General features: G+C 35.0%; 2 protein-coding genes across 4 annotated transcripts; one reads left to right on the top strand and one right to left on the bottom strand.

The window, feature by feature from the left end:
• Positions 1-5,664: 5,664 nt before the first annotated feature.
• On the bottom strand, positions 5,665-9,903 carry LOC118040389 (cation/H(+) antiporter 15). The gene is made up of 3 exons (XM_035047317.2): positions 9,285-9,903; positions 7,415-8,410; positions 5,665-7,172 (listed from the first exon to the last, which is right to left on the bottom strand). The coding sequence occupies exons 1-3, from the start codon at positions 9,504-9,506 to the stop codon at positions 5,913-5,915; spliced, it is 2,478 nt and encodes an 825-aa protein (XP_034903208.1). The 5' UTR covers positions 9,507-9,903; the 3' UTR covers positions 5,665-5,912.
• Positions 9,904-11,705: 1,802 nt separating this feature from the next.
• On the top strand, positions 11,706-15,434 carry LOC118040286 (3'(2'),5'-bisphosphate nucleotidase 1). 3 transcript variants are annotated; one of them, XM_073410315.1, is made up of 8 exons: positions 11,706-11,951; positions 12,646-12,721; positions 13,335-13,408; positions 13,512-13,717; positions 14,230-14,440; positions 14,526-14,624; positions 14,706-14,859; positions 15,087-15,434. In XM_073410315.1, exons 1-8 carry the CDS (start codon positions 11,886-11,888, stop codon positions 15,245-15,247), a joined length of 1,047 nt encoding a protein of 348 aa, XP_073266416.1. In that variant the 5' UTR covers positions 11,706-11,885; the 3' UTR covers positions 15,248-15,434. The 3 variants fall into 3 exon arrangements, with proteins under 3 accessions (XP_073266416.1, XP_073266417.1, XP_034903067.1); XM_073410316.1 differs by having other exon boundaries at positions 11,708-11,951; positions 12,649-12,721; positions 15,084-15,434; XM_035047176.2 differs by having other exon boundaries at positions 11,710-11,951; positions 15,084-15,434.
• Positions 15,435-15,451: the final 17 nt, after the last annotated feature.

The following is a 15,451-nucleotide window of genomic DNA, read 5'->3' as shown; positions in this document are numbered from 1 at the left end:
AAAGGCTGGTCAAATACATCTTCTTCAAAATCATACATGAAATTATTACATGTTAAAGAGGACGTGGAACCAAGTGTTCATAGGTAGATAAGGACCACTTGGAAACCATTTTTTCCCTCTCCTTAATCAGAATATTAATTACTCCTATATTAAGATTACGATTTTCTTAGAGTTTAATTGTTTTCAATGTAATCATGCAATACTAGAAAACTTACACAGAAAAACCATAAAAAAATAAATTTAAGAAGAAAAATAACTTTATAAAACTACTATCAATTGATATTAAAGCAATTTTTTAATATACATTAGAATTTCTTATTTCATATCTTCAAAAAAAGAGGCCATGTGCTGGGCCACCAACTCACATGCGTGTGTGTGTGTATATTTATTGATTGTTGAAGGATTTCAACTGTATATATAGAAATGATTCTCACAACATTATTTAATAACCATTGAAGGAGGTGGCTAGATTGGTAGGCATTAATTTCAATTAATCGATTTGATGCCCTGCAGGTTTATGTCTGTCCGTGCAAACCTACCTATTTTTGTAAGAAAATAAAAAGATATAGAAGTTAATTAATATTAATTTGTATTCCAAAAAGAAATTACCTTTTTTTCCGAGTGTGTAACTCACAATATTTGTTATTGTCGATGGAAATTAACTAGATTTATTTTTAATTGAAAAATATTTTACAAGGGAACATGTCAACCTCCAAAGTATTGTGTTATCCATCATTTTGGATTGAAAAAAAATAAGAATAAAAATCAAGGACAGCAATATTAGTTAATCATGATATATATAGTGAATTTTAACTTAGAGATATATATTGAAAATAACGAGACCCTTTTCCTTTACTAAGAAACAATCTATTAATACCATCCCATTTGTGGTTTTGGAGCTGCAATAAATAAACCACGTGGTGCTTGATATTATGCCACTACGTGAGAATTAATTATTCATTTCATTAATCATTAATTAATGATAAATTAATGTTGATAGGTAAATTCGTCACCAAAGTCACCATAGATCACTTAATGCTATGGTGCTATAGTGGAGGTAGGGGTGTTAGGCGATGGCTCAATACCACTTACGTGAAAGGTCATTGTTAATCCATCAGATAAAAAGAAAGATCAGTGTTGCTTTGTAGTTTAGTAAATTATATTTCATGTATTTATCGTTTTTTTTTTAAGCCGTTGGATGCCTTGTAAGAGCACCAAGAAAGGTCCTAAACGGATGAAACACTCATATTTTTTAGTTAATAAAATGTTGGAGGATAAAAAAATATAATAAATGAAAAAAAAAAGAAATGTAAGAGAAATTGTATGTTTTAGGAATTGTCGGATGATTTTTTATGATTCTAGAAATTATTGGATGGTTGTTTGTGGTTCAAAAAGATATTGAATGATACTTGGTGATTCATGAAATTGTTGGATGATTAATAATTATTATTTGAATTATTGAGTGGTTGATGGTCATGCATGAGATTGCAAGCTTGATCGTTAATTGGTTGAGTATGGAATCCAGACTTGGGATTTTTTTGCTAGGACTTGTGTGTTCCTCCTCGTACCTAGTGATTGTCCCAATTCTTGAGCTTATTTCATGGAGAAGAAAAATATTTTCATGAGAATTTGGGTCATTAGGTATTGTGTCATGCTTGCCAGTGGTCATCAATGGAGATGTTGGTGATGGGAAGCGCCATTGACATAGAAAAAAATATTTTTTCTGCATAGAAAAAGTTTGTGTGCATAGAAAAATTATATGCATGGAAAGTTTGTGTGTGTGTGTGTGACTAATAAGGAACCCGAAAAAATTGTATAGAGATTTTTATCGGGATAATATTGGATAGCTTGGGGCCTAAAATACTATGATCTAGTCGTTCTCAACCAAACATCCATGATTTTTAGCTATTTGAAAAACCCAAATGATTGGAAGGCCAACCATTTAGACTTTGGCCTAAATGGTTGTTTAGGTTGGGCTAGGTCTAAACGGCTTACATGGCTAGCACATGTCATGCATGGCTACCTTTTTTTTTTTTTAACTGCAATTCATCATTTGCCTTCTAGAATTTGAATTTGCAAGGAAATTTAAAGACTTTCATCATGTTATCGTTGTAACCATGGCCAAACATTATGTATGGAGATATTTGTATAAGGTTTTGATCATAGATATGGAGATTCTTGTCTTAGTCACCGGAGATTTTCATGTAGATTCTCAAGAAGAATTCTAGACATGAATATTTTCATATAAACTTTTTATTTGAAGATATGGAGATTTTTATAGAGACCTTTTGTTTTGTTTTGTTAGAGACATTGAGATGAGATTTTTGTTTAAAGGTAACAGAGACAAGCTATTTTTTTTTTTAAAATTCAAAATAATTTTCCATGCAACCTTAGATACAATTCATGAAGATCATATGATTTCAGGTAGCTCATCAAATATGCAATTTTCCTTTATTTTTTGCTCTAGTTTTGTTCTTCTTTTCACAAACTATTAAAGGTAACCTTTGACAATCAATCTTTCTATCTTATTCTTCAAGGCTTGACATTTGTTAGTGTCATGTCTATGATCACAATGAAAAAAATAAAACTTATCAGGGTTCCTTGTGTTCGTGTTGTTTTTCATAGGAGAATAATATTGTACAAATTCTTTTTCTTTAATAGTTGTTAGCATCTCTCTATATATGGTAGTCAAAAGTGTGGTTAAGAGTTTAAGGAATGCCAGGAGATCATGAATATGTTCATTAGTGCTTCTCTTGGATGTACTAGTAGGAGAATAATGACGTTGGAGAGATTGTGCTTTCTTTGGCTGGGCACGAGGATGCCTCTGTCTAGTCATGCTTGTTTTTTTCACTTTGATATAGTTTTTCATTGTCTATTTCACACAAAGGAGATTTTTATCAAGAAAAATATATTACATTCCCTATAAATAATAATTGTAGACTTTATTAATCAGGACTTTATGGCAATGAGTTCAAGTAGTCTTTCTATATTGAGCATTTTCTCATTGAACTTTTAAAGATATGTCTTGTGTTTTTATCTTCTTGATGCATGATGACAAAGAGCTTAGCAGTGTCATTTAGATTATGAAAATTGATGATGGAGCCAGACTTTAAGCTATAGCACCATGCATAAACAAATCAATGAAGCATTGTTGAAAGAACTTTCTACATAGCATAACTGTCTTGTGTGATAAGCTCTAGTATATTTCTTATATTTTGTATATCTTTTCTAAGGTTTGTGACTTCTCCTGACTTACTTAGGTTAGTCTTTGATAAGATGCAATCTTTAAAAAAATGAATGTGCATTATTCTATGATAAAGTGGATATTCTCCTACTTGAAAGGGGGATTGTGTTATTTTTAGAAAATCCTAGAGTTATGAATTTAGTCTCACATTTGAGTCTTTTTCTAGGAGGAGTGCATAAGTTAAATTCAAATGAAAATAACTAGATTCTTGTTTAGAGCATTTAATTTAGAAATACTTTTCATGATAGGTGTAGCTTCTTTTGAGTGTAGAAGAGCAAGTGTGTTTATGTCTACTTGCTTGCATATCATTCTACCTTGACTATTTAAGGAATTGAAGTTGTTTTTATACACTTAGTAGTGCATGCAAGAGAACTTGTTGTGTAAAGGAGGAGTATAGAGATGTAATTGTATAGTTGTAACAATATCATTGTGCATGTGCACTTGATGTGAGAGTTGTTCAAGACCTGAAGGAGTTGGTGTACTGGTTATGGGGACATAAGTTTTCTTTCCTATCTCGGAGTCTTTTGTCCGTCATTGAAGAGTTTTAAAGGGAATGAATTAGTTTTTTTCTAAGTATTTCACATACAACACCACTAATAAAATCCTGAGAAAACCTAAGATAGAATTTAGGTTTCTCAAGGCTAGGTTCTTGGGTTGGTCATGATATTTCTTCCAAACTAATTCTTATGGACACAAAGGATACTTTAATGTTTAAGTTAGTAAATATAGGAGAAAAATAATATACAATAAATGAAAAATATAAAAGGGGAATGTAAGAGAAATTGTGGTTGTATGCCCTTTTTTTTATTCAAAAAAAAAAAAAACCACAAGCAACATGTCATTTTTTTGTTATGAAAATAGCACATGCTCAATAGGAAATTGAACTCGTGACCTTTTACCACCAACTCGTTTAAAACCAATACATTATAAAATGAATAAAAAATATATTAATCTAGTCTGCTATTTATATGAAGTGTTAAACAAACCTTCTTTGGTTTAGTTGTGTGGTTAATAGTTATTATTCATTAAGGAGATTTTACTTCTTTTTTTTTTCTGTATTTTTTTAATTCAAATATATTTTTTTATTTCTTTAAATATACATATTAAATGAGGGGATATGTTTATAAAATTGTTAAAAATCATGTTTAACTTTAGTTAATATATAAATTAGCTTAAAAATATTTTTAACTATGAAACTAATAAAAGGAAAAAATAACGTTAACCTCATCCAAAAGGCCACTTGTGCACAAAAGAATTCACAAGCCAATCACTTCCGAGCAAAGCCGCTATCCATGATCCATCAACTAATATTACATTTTCCTAGCAAAAAATTGGATTTCTCAAAACTGGGCCCGAGCCCAGTAAATTCAGCCCATCGCGGGCCTATATTCTTAGAGTCCTTCGAAAGAACCAAAATTCTTTATTTCTCAATGGGGACACTAATGATTAAACTACTAACAAAATCTCACATGGTAATTCTGTTTCTGGGTTCTTGACATTATTGCAGACAACATGTTTGATAATATTTATCTGAAGAATGCATTTGCTTGTCTTTTGATCTTCTATTCCCTATCAGCTCAATTCAGTGCCCATTGAGATATTGAAAACAATGGAGAATTGTTAGCTGAAGACAACAACTGTACTGCTGTCGTAAAGAAGCTGTAGATTATACTCCAGTCCAACAAAAGAACAATTCAATTCTTAGCATGGAAGAAGCTTTAGATTACATTTTAGAGAGATTCTTGTCTTTCCTTTAGCAGTTTATTTTCTTTGTTGTTTCTTGATGGGATAAACTATCCTAGCCAGGCTATTTTATTGTAAGAGTTTGGTCAACCAGCTTGATACTAAAAGCTAGATGATTATTAGACTGTAATCAATGATTTGGAATGTCAGGAATTTGTAACTGAACATCTTGCATTCACCAGTCCTTCACTAAGATTTCGAATAGATGTCCCAAATTCAAGTGGATTATTTTTCGCAGCTTCCTAGATGATCAAACAATTCTCAATCATGGTCCTCACACAACCATTCTGTTTGAGATGTTAACAAAGGATTTAAAATAGGGAACGATTTTCCATCAACAGCTGTTCTTCAAGAGATGATATCTATGTGGAGCTATGTGAAACTTGTGATTGTGAGATGAAATCTACCTCAAACATTCACACTTTTTAGGTGCAATTCTGAGATGTTTTCCGTAACAGTCTCGCTGAAGAATTTTGTGCTGCAAACAACTTCATTGTAAGGTCTTTATCAAAATACTGCTAATAATTTCATGAGTGTGACTACTATAGTGTAAAGTCAATGGATGCGATCGTATTAAATTTCAAATATTAGACCTAACCGCGGTGCTGCACTCATTTTAAGCTTTTGTTTGTTTTCCTGCTTCCGCATTCTGTGTAATGATTTGCTCTTAATGTGTTTCTTGAAGATTAATTTAGAATCAGTTCATATGGATTTGGAAATCGCAATTGAAAACTTCTGATGTGATGAGAGGAAAAAATCCTGTTGTAAGGAGTAAATACTTGCTAAAAGTTGAATTGAAGGCTAAGTAAGAGACTTTCAAACTATACCTGGCAGAGTTTTCACAAACTATAATCCAGATTATATTTTCTGACTCTATTTCATTTAGAAACCCTTGATGCATTGCTAAGAATGGTGGTGTTCAGGGTTATGCGCTAAACACAGGGAGCCTCGTTGACCTATTTGCCATCTGTACACTGCCGTCGTTCTCCGGTTGAGCAGGGCTATCAGGTGTTCCTAACTCCTCCCCATCTGGCTCTAACCCCACATACTGTTGTAACACCAGAACTGAAACTGTTGCTGCAAAATCTGATGATGCTAGCAAATCCCCAATCGCACCAAGCTCTGGGCATTCACTCCAATCAGTAAGACCTGCCGTAAGTGGCGATATCATCCCTTGTCCTCTACCCACTATGAACAAGTCGTGATGATTGTCCATTGACCTTATTGCTGCCACTGTTTCCTCACCATTGCTGACCACTATTTCATTGTAAAATACAGAACCATTATGAGCAGTCTGGGTCCTGAATTCGTTAACATGGTCTTCATCAAGCTGCTTCTCTTTTAGATTTTCTGTTTCCACACTGAGCATCCCAGGGTTGTCAAGTGCTTTTGCATCCTCTCCTGGAACGAACCTCATCACGGTGAGGTTAATTGCTGGATGCTCAGACATCCTCCATGCATATGATAGCGCCTCTCTGTCATCTGGGCCCCCAAAGTATAGTACAGCTACATGGTGAGCTCCCTGGTTCGAGGCTAAACGAGTAGACCCACCTAGCCCTCTGTCTACGAGAATCCCAACTGAGCAGGGTGCGTTGGCTAAAACATTCTGGTTCACCATTCGGATAGCTGGGTTGGTGGCCTCCATTCCACCATCAACTGTTTGCTGTTTGTGGAAAGGGAGGATAATTAAAGCAACTCGTTTGTCCTCAGACAAGTTACATATGTCTACATGCATGGTGGAATAAGGGGAAATGGCAGTCAGGGGTTGCACAGAGACACAGACTGCATTTTGTTCATAATTGTCGAATGCGTTGATGATGTGATCAGATTGAGCTTGGGTGCGGTTGAGGGCTGGGTGGCCAGATTTTCTAGTATTATGAACTATAAGCATGGCCGAGGCTCGACCAGTGAGTTCAACTAGGTGGACCACGTAGACACACATGGGGGACCTTTTGTTTGGGTGGGAGGCTTCCAAGAGGTTAATGATTGTTGGGACGTTGCGAGGAGTGTGTACGCATGCTAATGTCCTAAACTCTGCGTCTCGTTTTGACCTCTGAATTGTTCTTCGTGTGTAAGGCAGGAACCTCTTCTCCGGTCTGTATATGGCTGTTACAGAGGGTATGATGATTGCGGTCATAATCACTGCTACAATCACCATCATTGCAAAGGACTCATCATCCAAGACCTGCAAGTCATCTGTGTTTTATCAATATCACTTCCAATGTGCCATATTCATGTGAATGTGCCTGTGTTCACACAGAAGAGAGATTAGTGTGGCAATGTGCCTGTGTGAACACAGAAGAGAGATTGGTACGGTGCTTCCCTCTTTCACATTCATGTGAATCCCATCACGTGTAGATTCTACATGAACATTAGAGGAGGAAACACTTGAAGAACGAATGGAAAAAAATTCTTGAAAGTTGTTACCTTCTGTTCTCTGCCAACATTGAGGACAATCATTTCCACAAGGCCTTTGGAGTTCATGAGAAAACCAAGAGTAATCCCTTCAAGGAGAGGCATCTGGTAGAGCATTGAAGCGAGCACAGTACCGACAACTTTACCAGCAAATCCAATAATTATGACTAGTATTAGAATTAACCATGTTGCGACTCCATTAATAGCCCCTATATCAGTCTTGAGCCCACTCATAGCAAAAAAGATAGGAAGCAGAAGCCCTGAAACAAAGTCTTCAAGCTTCTCTATCAGAGTAACTCCAAGAGGTCCATTTGGAATAATCAGCCCAAATACAAAAGCTCCAAAGACAGAATGTGTTCCAATGGCATCTGTAATGAATCCTGAGATCATTACTCCAGTGAGAATGAGACAAATGTAGAACTCACTGATGGTTTCTCCCTCCGGAGTTGAACTAATCATCCATGAGATGACTGGTCGAATAACATAGATACAGATAAGAACAAATGTTATACTAGAAAGTATCACCCACAGGGTAGCCAAGGAAGTACTTTTATTCTCAGCCAAGGTGATAGCTAAAGCCAACAGAATCCAAGCACAAATGTCATTGATAAGAGCTGCAGACATGGCAATCCTTCCAAGCTCTGTGTTGATGAGTTTGATCTCTGCCAGAACTCTTGCAAGTACAGGGAATGCAGTGACAGAGAGGGCAACTCCAAGGAAAAGTACGAAAGTTCCTTGGTTCAAGCTTTGTGAATCCTTGTGCAGAGCAAAAGAGAACGCTAGGCCGATAAAGAAGGGAAAGATCATTCCCCCAATGGCTATGGCTATGGCTTTTTTCCCAGTTCTTTTGATTACTGAAATGTCCATCTCTACTCCAACCAGGAAGAGGAAGTAGAGGAGACCCATATTTGCCATTGTTTCTAGCACCATCACACTTCGTAGAGGGAATATAGTGTTGGCAAATGCTTTGCTGCGCCCAAGTACCGACGGGCCCAATATCACTCCTCCCTGTGAACATTATACAGGACATCTATATTATTAGTAGATACGTAGACAAAACATCGATCAACAATAAAGGAAATTTGTAACAGAATTCATGAGCTTTTAGATATCATGCTCCCACTTGGTCCAGACTCGTACCCACATGAAACACAGTTCTATTTTCTCTACACTTTACCTTACATTTGAAGGATCATACCAAGTGTCTTGGGTCTCTTCGAGAAATCTGTTGCCAGATGCATGGTATGAACGTGAGGGTACAATACAGAGCGGGTGCAAAAGAGGCTTTGACATCAAAAGAATGGCCCTTTTCATGCCTTTTATACTATCTTTTCTAGTGAATTCAGGTTTGAAGATGAGATTATTTTTTTTCCCCAACTGTCCAGCTTACACCCTTTTTTCACAAACAATTACGGCAAGTATGATTCCGCAAAAGATTTCCAGTTGTTAACTACAAATCCTAAACTGTGGCTTGATGGCTTGCGTCCTTTGTTATTATGTCATGCATTCTACAAATCGTTGCATAAGATAGAACCAGATACAAAAACTCTCTAGAATGAAGTTTGTTGCTGTAACTGTACTGGCACTGTTATTAGAATCGGAGGCAAGAAATTTCCTAAGTATTAAAATGTTCTTGCTAGCTATAACTTCCTCTACAAAACTAAGCAAATTGCATGGTGTTTGGAACATGATATAAACGATGAAGGTGTGATCTCATGATCTTGTTATAACTAATGCTTGATAGGTGACTGCATAAACATGGACTGAAACCATAATTCCCTGTTATGTTCATTGCAGGTTTTCGGAAGCAGGTGGAATTTCTCGTCATTGAAGCAAACAGGTTAATTACACTTTTATACGAATCATAGAAGATAAAACTCACCAAGATCTCCGAGATAACACGAGGTTGTCGAAGTGGTTTGAGGATGTAAACAAGAAAGCGAGTGGTGACAACGACCAAAGTTAACTGCAAGATGAAAAGAGGGAGAGAGTAATCTAAAGGATTATCACCCTGCCATATACCATTCGTAGTTATCATGGTTGGTGCATAGCAGACTATTGTTTCCACCGTCTTGTTGGCTGTGGTCATTAGCTGGCTGTCCATTTTGCCTGTTCCAACTTCCTCCAAAGCTTCCCGTTGTAGTCAAGTCCACTGCCACTACCTTTCTTTGATAGATATGAATATTTAAACCACCACTACCACTGTTATGGGGTGTGTTTATCATGCATCGATCCTCAATGTTGTGTAATTACTTCTTTTGTACATAAGCAAGCATACGAGACATGAGATTTGAGATAGAAAAAAGAGATGTCTTTGGTTTTGATAGAGATGCAAGTGAAAAGAAGAAGAACAAACGAACGCCTTTTGCTTCGGTTATGTCTGTGAAAATGAGGAAAGAGTGGAGGATGGGGTGGAGGGAAAGAGCTGAAGGAGAAGGTAATTCGGTTAACTTTGGTGGCTGCCCGCCGCAGTTGGAAGCTCTTTTCTGTGGTGCTAAACCAAGTAGAAGACAAGTCTATTTTAAGCAAGTAAATCCCATGTCGCAATTAGCAAACAAGACAAGTCAAATTCCTCCCTTGATTTATGAATAGATGGCATGGATACGTTCATCATGTTGTTTCCACTAGTTGAAGTTTTTCCAACGTCTTTGTTGAAACTCAAAGATAAACAAATACTTGGTTGTTCTCTTCCCTTGAATTAGTCTCAAATCGTATTACCCTTTTCTCGATTAATTGGTCCCTGATCTATTGGTTTTATATACATATACATATACATATACATATACATATCTATACATAACAATTGGGTTACCATCCTATAAAAAATCTTAAATTGAGTCTTTACTTCTTAAAGTATTGTAAATTTTGCTTACAAGAAACGTTAAATTCTCTTAATAAAAGACATAGTTGTATTGCATACTTCACAAGGAAATTATTAACAAGGACACCACATTGAGAATTTCTGATACACTTGGGATGTGCGCTCCGTTACAAGTTAGATACTTTTTTTCTAATAAAAAAATTAAATATATCAGCTTTTTCTATGTGTATTTTACATAAAAAAAATTCTAAAAAAAAATTATACATACATATAATTCAATAAATAAAAATAAATAAAACAAAAGATGTTAATCCATGTTAACTTTTAAATTCGTGATTCAAGTCATTAGACTAGAAGACACTATATATTTATGAAAAAATAGCAAAATTCAATCCTCAAAATTAAAATCAAACATTGAATGATGAAATCAGGGAAAAAAATTAATTACACAAAAAAAATTTAAAATAAAAAAAACAATAATTTAAAGAATAAGGGTGAAAATAGAAATAAAAAATAAATTAAAGGGTAACTAAAAAAATTTCAATTAGAGGGTTAAATTGAAAATAAAAACTATTTCAACAAAAGAAAAAAAATCAAAAAAAATAATGACCAAATTAAAAAAAAAATAATACACTATAAACTTGGCCTGAAGGATAAAATTAAAAACCAATAAATTTTTTACAAAAAGATCAATGAAAAAAATTTAAAAATTAAAAGAATAAGGATAAAATTAGAAAAGTAAAATATGATAAATTAAAATTGAATGATTAAATTGAAAATAATTAAAAAAAACTAGAAATAATATTAAAGTTGAAATATTAGCAATAAAGATGATTAACCCTTAATTTTTAGGGGAGTAGAAATAAAAGAAAAAGAAAAAGAAAAAGAAAAAGAAGAAATGCTCAATTAATATCAAACCAATGAAGCACCATATCCAATGAGACAATGCTATATTTTGCGCACCATGAAAAAAAAGATGCGACTTTATATCCAATGACATGATGAAAATATAATTCTGACCATTAAACGATGTAACACACACCTATCAAATAATATAGATGACGAACATGAGCAATCATGTAAATCAAATTGACTTGATATGTTTTATTTTAAATAATATATATTTTTTAATAAAAAAAATACTCTTAGTTCAATGTGAATATATCAAAAAAATTTATATTAAAATATAAAAATGTGTTAAATAAATTATATACCAAGAGCAATTTAATATTTTTACTATACAAAATAAAAAAGTCGAGAAGGCAAAGAGTTTTATCAAAATTTTGCATTAAAAAATGATTTACTCATTACGCTGTGAAAAAAAAAGAGAGTCAAAAACCAATGTGTCTCAAATGATTTTCATAATGACTAATTTATCATTTAGAAATGACTACTATATTCCTGAAGCATATAGCTTTTTAAGTTAGTTAATGAATAGTAAAATAATTTTAAAAATACACGAAGAAAAAAGAGATGAGAAAAAGAAAAAGAAAAAGAAAAAGGAAGGAGAAGGACAGAAGGACGTCCCTAAATCTTGTTAGCATTATTGCAAAACCGGAAATCACAATCACGAAAAACCCTTTTCTTGTTTCCTCTGCCCTTTTATTTTTCTCTAACAAAACCAAAAGCTAAACCTCAATTCCAAGAGTATTATTCTCTTCAATGTCTTACAATAAAGAACTTGCTGCTGCCAAGAAAGCTGTCTCTCTTGCTGCCCGCCTCTGCCAGGTGAAGTCCCTTTCTTTGCCTCTCCCTGTATTTCTTTTTCTTTCTTTTACTTTTTTCGGAAGTTGGGTCTGTTTGGATTTTAGATATTGTGTTTTTAGCTGTTGAAGGATTTTATTGGATGGTTTTAGAGTGTGAAATATTTATTTCAGCATGACCTATATGCTGAATTTTGTTATTACCGTGTGGTGGGTTTTGGAGTATGAAGCTTTTACTTTATGTGGTTTTTCATTTTCTGATTAAAGTTTGTTTCTTGAGACTTTATTGGATTTTGTTTGGAAGAGGGTTTGAATGGATGATTGAAATGAAAAAAAGAGAGGAAGAAATGGAAATGGTTGAATGGAAAAAATGCTAGCATCAGGGGGAGTTAGCTATTGTGATGCCTTTTAGTATAGCTTTTGCGGGGAAACTGATTCTCATGTTTTTAATTTGCTTATTTACGCTCTGTTTCTTGTGTGCGTTCTATATAATTTCTTCCCCTTTCAGACCAATGAAGCTGATTTTCATGGCTTGTGTTGGTCCCCTTGTGATGAACTGTTTCATTATATATCCTTTATCTGATTACCATGACGTTATCCTTTTTTAGACCAGGTGATTTGACATTTTGCATCCTGGCACAAATGTTTTAGGTAGTTTGCATGTGTGAACCTTTTCTTGTTATCTTAAGCTGATTTCATGTACTTTTGTTTTTCCTCAGAAGATGCAAAAAGCTATCTTGCAATCAGATGTCCAATCAAAATCAGATAAAAGTCCCGTCACTGTTGCTGATTATGGTTTGTTGCTAAACATTCCTATGTATTCTTGTTGATTATGTGCAAAACCCTTCATTTTTCCTTTTCGCTGATAGACTGTTAAATTTTGTTCAGATGCTTTGAAGTTACTGTTTAGTCAATAGCCTGATGATTTGATACTTTTGGCTATGTTTTATCATAGGATGTTGTTTTCTTAAAATTATGTATATAATTTCAAAAGCACCTGACAAGCTGTAATCAAGTTTATTTTCTATTTTCATGTGCAAGTTTAGGAGCTGGGATGTATCCGTTTGTTTAAACCCACTTGAGTATTATGGGTGGTAGTGCTGCCCTATCTATAAGAGTATATGAGTGGTTTGTCATCTTGGCATATGCTAGTTCTTATCTGCCTGTATTATAAATGAGAGCCACATTAACTGTAATGATTCTTCTTGTGAACATGTGAATGTCTTGCTTCTGCAGTCCCAAAGCTGTTGGGTTTTAGTTGAATTCTTCATTGTTTCAGTGCATGGAACAAAGCCTTTTTCTAGGCTTTAGACTATTTATTTTCTGAATATACTTCTTTCAGCTTTTAGGGTTGGTACAAAATTAACTGTAGCTAATAACCCTTTTTGGCACTTTCGTTTGATTCTAGGTTCTCAAGCACTAGTTAGTTATGCTCTGCAGCGGGAGCTTCCTTCTGAACTATTCTCCTTAGTGGCCGAGGAGGTAGATGGGTGAAAATTCAGAATTATTCTGAGATGTGCAACCTTTTTCCTTTTCATTGTTTATATATCAAATTCACAACATATCCTTTGGGGAATATTTCTAGGATTCAGAAGATCTCCTCAAGGATGGTGGCCAGGAAACACTAGAGCGAATCACAAAACTTGTTAACGATATTCTAGCTAGCGATGGATCATATAGTGATTCTACTTTATCCACTGAAGATATTGTCAAGGCCATTGACTGTGGAAAATCTGAAGGTGGTTCTCAGGGCAGACACTGGGTTCTGGACCCTATAGATGGCACTAAAGGGTGAGTTTTGAAACTTGGGTTTTGGCATGAATAGTTGTGCTATGAGGCTGTTTCATACCGTGATTTTTGCAATGTGAGAAGTTGCATCTTGGACACTGTAATAGGATGGAGTTCTTAACTACAACATGCATGCTTTTGGTTGAATGAGCAACTTATTTTGAGTAAGACATGAGCTCGAGATTTTTTTGTTCTTATAATTTTGAATTCCATTGCAAGATACAAGCTTAGCTCGGCTTGTTTATCCTGATAAACGAAGTAGAGCTCAGACTTAGTTCACATTTAAGTGAAACAAGTCAAATTCATGTTGAGAGCCAGAGAAAGATGAAATGAGTTGAACTTGAGCTACATGTCTCTGGCTTGAAACGAGGTCTAGCTCCTCCAGAATTGGCTGAGTTGGGCAATCAAATAGTAGCTGATGTTAGAGAAGTGGTTTTCTGCAAGGGTATTCTTTTCCTTTTTTACTTGCATGAACTGACTGGAAAGTTAAATCTTGCTAATGGGATTTAATATAGGTTTTTAAGAGGAGATCAATATGCAATAGCTTTAGCATTGCTAGATGAAGGGACAGTAGTGTTGGGCGTCTTGGCTTGTCCCAATCTTCCATTAACTTCCATTGCTGGTGGCTCTCAGCATTCTTTGCCTGGCGAAGTTGGTTGCCTTTTCTTTTCTGTAGTTGGGGGTGGAACTTACATGCAGCCACTGGATAGCTCTTCAGCAGTGAAGGTCAGCGCACCTAATGGATTATTTCCAGATGACATGCTCCTGATTGTCTGTGATTTGTATCAAATGTCTTCTTGTTACTGTACAGGTGCAAGTCAACGCTACTGACAATCCTGAAGAAGCATCGCTCTTTGAATCATATGAAGCAGCACACTCCATGCATGATCTATCTAGTTCAATTGTCAAGGTATGATCACTCCCCCACCCCACTCCCTTAAAAAAACAATGATTTTAGTTGCAATACTCTAAACATTTAATTTTTGGACAGAAACTTGGTGTCAAAGCTCCACCAGTTAGAATTGATAGCCAAGCAAAGTATGGCGCCCTGTCTAGAGGAGATGGGGTCATATACTTGCGATTTCCACATAAAGGTTACCGTGAGAAAATATGGGATCATGCTGCTGGATGCATAGTTGTATCAGGTATAGAAAATATTCGTTTTGCCTATATTTCTTAGGCTCACGTACACTAAAGTCAGGTTAAGGACTGATGGAGGCTGTAACTCGTAGAGCTTTAGAATAATTGCTTTCCTCAATTCCATATGCTCTAATATTTGCAGACACTTAACATTATTATAGGCCTTTAGTGCTGGAGTTTTTGAATGAACATCTTGTTAACATAATGTGTTGTCAAATTACTCTGCCAGAAGCTGGGGGACTGGTCACAGATGTTGCAGGGAACCCCTTGGATTTTTCAAGAGGAAGATACCTGGATCTTGACACAGGCATCATTGTTACGAATCAGAAACTGATGCCATCACTTTTGAAGGCAGTTAGAGAATCCATAGAGGAGAAAGCTTCATCATTGTGATTCTTTACTGATGAATGGAATCATTTCCTTTGCTGAGTTTGTTAGCAACTCAAATCAGTTTTACGTGACTTGAATTTTCCACTCTATGTTTGCTCAATGTATTTTGAGCATGGAACTCTTGCAACTTGTGAATTGAAATGTATTATCCGATGCATAATAGTAGTGTCATTCTGCTAAGCTGCAAAAATCCATGGTTTTGGTCCT

This window comes from Populus alba, chromosome 7 (genome assembly GCF_005239225.2).
Source record: "Populus alba chromosome 7, ASM523922v2, whole genome shotgun sequence".
Classification (NCBI taxonomy): Eukaryota; Viridiplantae; Streptophyta; class Magnoliopsida; order Malpighiales; family Salicaceae; genus Populus; species Populus alba.
The sequence above is the reverse complement of the archived record's forward strand: the minus strand, read 5'-3'. Positions and strand labels throughout refer to the sequence as shown.

Bases quoted from the DNA above. Each gene is read 5' to 3' on its own strand.
- LOC118040389 (XM_035047317.2), bottom strand. From the start codon at position 9,506: ATGGACAGCCAGCTAATGACCACAGCCAACAAGACGGTGGAAACAATA. The intron at 8,411-9,284 runs GTGAGTTTTATC...TAATGTTCACAG, and splicing joins GTGTTATCTCGGAGATCTTG to GGAGGAGTGATATTGGGCCC. The intron at 7,173-7,414 runs GTAACAACTTTC...GATGACTTGCAG, and splicing joins ATGTTGGCAGAGAACAGAAG to GTCTTGGATGATGAGTCCTT.
- LOC118040286 (XM_035047176.2), top strand. From the start codon at position 11,886: ATGTCTTACAATAAAGAACTTGCTGCTGCCAAGAAAGCTGTCTCTCTT. The intron at 13,409-13,511 runs GTAGATGGGTGA...GAATATTTCTAG, and splicing joins TCTCCTTAGTGGCCGAGGAG to GATTCAGAAGATCTCCTCAA. The intron at 14,625-14,705 runs GTATGATCACTC...ATTTTTGGACAG, and splicing joins TATCTAGTTCAATTGTCAAG to AAACTTGGTGTCAAAGCTCC.